A 3,076-nucleotide genomic window follows, 5' to 3' on the forward strand; every position below is an offset into this window, starting at 1 on the left:
AGTATTGGTTTTATTGAGGGAGAAATCTCATACTTGCCATACTAAGTAATTTTTTTCCGAGGAAAATAAAAAACAAATATTCATAGATTTTTATTATGTATGTGATAAGATGACTCAGTAATATAAGTGGGAATTCAAAAGCTAACTTTAAAATTGTGATATTTCTTATTTGATGTATTATTAGTATAAAATTACATCTAATTACATAATACTATGTCAAAAAATATCTACCGTTAACATTAGTTGTGTAATTAGTTATTAAAAAAATAGATATAATTAAATAATTATATAAAATATTTTACATAATTAGTATATCAAAATTAAATTTGTACAATAATAACTTGAAACAATATTAATAGCCCTCTTAAACAAAATAATGGACATGAAACTATTAATACCATACGACTCCTAGATAAATTAATTACTTTTAGCACAAGTAAACCTCCCCTCTCTTTATTCTTCTTCATATTTTCCTTTTCCCTCTTTGTACCTCTTCTATTGTCATCATATATAAAGCCTAAAGGTGAGAGTTTATAATATATTAAACTCATAAGAGCATAAGCTGTAGTTCATTCTAAGTGGACGCTTTTGCCTCCTCACCTCCTGTTGCAATCTCTCATCTATTATTTTAACTATGGCATGCTTCAAACTTGCTTTCAACGTTCTTCTACCCGTCTTCGCCTTGCACCTGTTTACTAGCCAAGTGCTAAGTGGAGGTAATAGCCCATGTTAATTATAGTTTTTTTTTTTTCTTTTTCACCATTTAATTCTTTGTACCAAAAATTAAAACAATGAGATCCTTCCGAATAATATTATCAATATGCATGCTTTTTGTAATCTTACTCTTCATGCTTAACCTTCATGACACTAATTCCCTAACAGCAAGTGAGGGACAGGATCTTCTTGATGACATCAACATCTACCGGAAAGTCTTTAACCTTCCGGAACTCAAGGAACTCAGCAAGATGTCTTGCTTAGCCGATGAGATCGCGGACGACTTAGGGGGCAAAGACAAATGCAAAGAACTTGCCAACTACTATCCTTCGCCGGGTAGCGCCTTGAAGATTCCTAAGTTCCAAGAGAACCTTAAGAAGTGCAGGATTGATTACAATACCACAACAGATGGGGTGATCATGCCAGTTCGCGTGCCGAAATTGGATGAGGATGCATTGTTCTCCAATTATACAAAGTCGAATCACTTCACAAAGTATCTCAATGATTCTAATTATACGGTTGCAGGGGTTGGTTCTGAACATGACTGGATGGTTCTTATTTTAAGTACCAACTCATCTTCAGGGAATTTCTCTTCAGCTACTTCTCTTCTTGCTGGAGCTAATTGGAAGAATCATTATTTGGTGTTGCCATTGTTCTTCAGTTTGCTTGTTTCTCTGATTATATAAAATTGCTTGTCTTTCATTTTTGAGTGTTCTTAACTTCTCATCATGTGCTTTGTTTGGGTGAAAATATGTTTTCCCTTGTTAATTTATTTTGTAATTATTTGGGACAAAATCAATGTACAAAACTCATATTTAACTCGTATACCTGTTAATAGATGTATTTTGCAATAAATTGTAATGAAATTTTTATTTGTGTGGTTGTGTTTTCTGATCTTATAAAGATCAAAGCTTTATTGTTGCAATTTTAAATTAATGTGAAAACTTTCAACTTGACCGTTAACCGTTGGTCTTGTTTTATTTTTTTTAAAAAATAAATGAATTTAACTTAATCCTCTGACTTCCATATGTAAGAAAAATAACTAAAATGATGAGATATATATATAAAAGAAACGTTTCAGTGTTCAACACTTGAGATTTATTGTTAAAAAAATGGTTGGTTCATATTAGGGTAAGGGAGTTTTAGTGAACATTATTAAAGAAGGTGTAAGATGCACGTTCAACTATCTTGGTCGTTTTAGCGTGGTTGATGTTGTAGATAATCATTTTTGCTCATTCTCTTGCTATAGTGCGCTCAAGTGGCTCAGATGAAGTGGTGGGAGCTAAGTCGACGTTGTATTGGACCAGATTGATATAGTCTTGGGCCTGTGATGATCAGAACGGGCCTATTAGGCCATGATTAAATTTTCGTTTTTGCATGAGAGGATGGTGTATGTGCATCGTGTAAGAATCCAATTTTCAGTAAACTGACTTTTTTTTTTTCGGTTATTTTAAAATTTATTTCACAAAATTCTGAACTATGGCCCAATGATAAAAAAAACTTATAAAATAATAATTAATAGGTTAAACTTGACTAAGGATAATTAATTTTTCAAAATCAAATTTCATTATTAAAAAGTAAATACTTGTTTACTATTGGTTTATTTTTCTCACTAGAGACTTTTTGAGTCGGAAATTTACTTTTAATGACGGGTTTACGTGTGCCGTAAAAAAGTTAATAATTGAAAAACTCGGAATTAGTGATAAAAATAACTTTTATCTTGGTAATTCTGTCTCAAGGTTAATATTAGTCATCCATTCATGATTTATTTTTTTAAGAATAAATCTTAGCCATTAATTATTTTACCATATGATAAAAGTTACCTCGAACCAAATTTCTTTCTAGTATTTTGCAAACGACTCTTAAAGACCCCAAATCCTCTTACTTGCCACTCAAGTAACTCGCCCCTCCCTCTCAGCCTCTAAGCCGATATTATCTTAGCATCTTACCCTTCTCTATTGTGTTTTTAACCACAAATAACTAACCATGATTAATTACGAATAAACATGTCATTATAAAGCTAACTGTGTTTTCTCGACATCACACCCCTTCTCTCTCAATCTCACCCGACTCTTCTCTGATATTTTCAGCCCCATTGACAACAATTAATTAGTCAAGACTCATATTTTTTATTTAAGGAATCCTTATCACAAATTCATGAAACACTTTATACATTTTTTTTCACATTTTGACCATGTTTTAAAGAGAGAAAGAGATGAAATTTTTACACTTCTCTGCGTTTCAGCCTTTATCCCGGTCTTTTTACACATTTTTTGTTGTTTATGTCTTGTTTTTAAACTTTTATTTATTTTTGGTTTGTTGTTTGTTATGCAGAGAAAGACTTCGTTTCTGATTCAGGTTA

At 31.6% G+C, this 3,076-nt stretch overlaps 1 protein-coding gene across 1 annotated transcript; it reads left to right on the top strand.

The window, feature by feature from the left end:
• Positions 1–518: 518 nt before the first annotated feature.
• On the top strand, positions 519–1,594 carry LOC112776581 (uncharacterized GPI-anchored protein At3g06035-like). The gene is made up of 2 exons (XM_025820784.3): positions 519–716; positions 883–1,594. The coding sequence occupies exons 1-2, from the start codon at positions 635–637 to the stop codon at positions 1,398–1,400; spliced, it is 600 nt and encodes a 199-aa protein (XP_025676569.1). The 5' UTR covers positions 519–634; the 3' UTR covers positions 1,401–1,594.
• Positions 1,595–3,076: the final 1,482 nt, after the last annotated feature.

Source organism: Arachis hypogaea, chromosome 19 (genome assembly GCF_003086295.3).
Source record: "Arachis hypogaea cultivar Tifrunner chromosome 19, arahy.Tifrunner.gnm2.J5K5, whole genome shotgun sequence".
Lineage (NCBI taxonomy): Eukaryota > Viridiplantae > Streptophyta > Magnoliopsida > Fabales > Fabaceae > Arachis > Arachis hypogaea.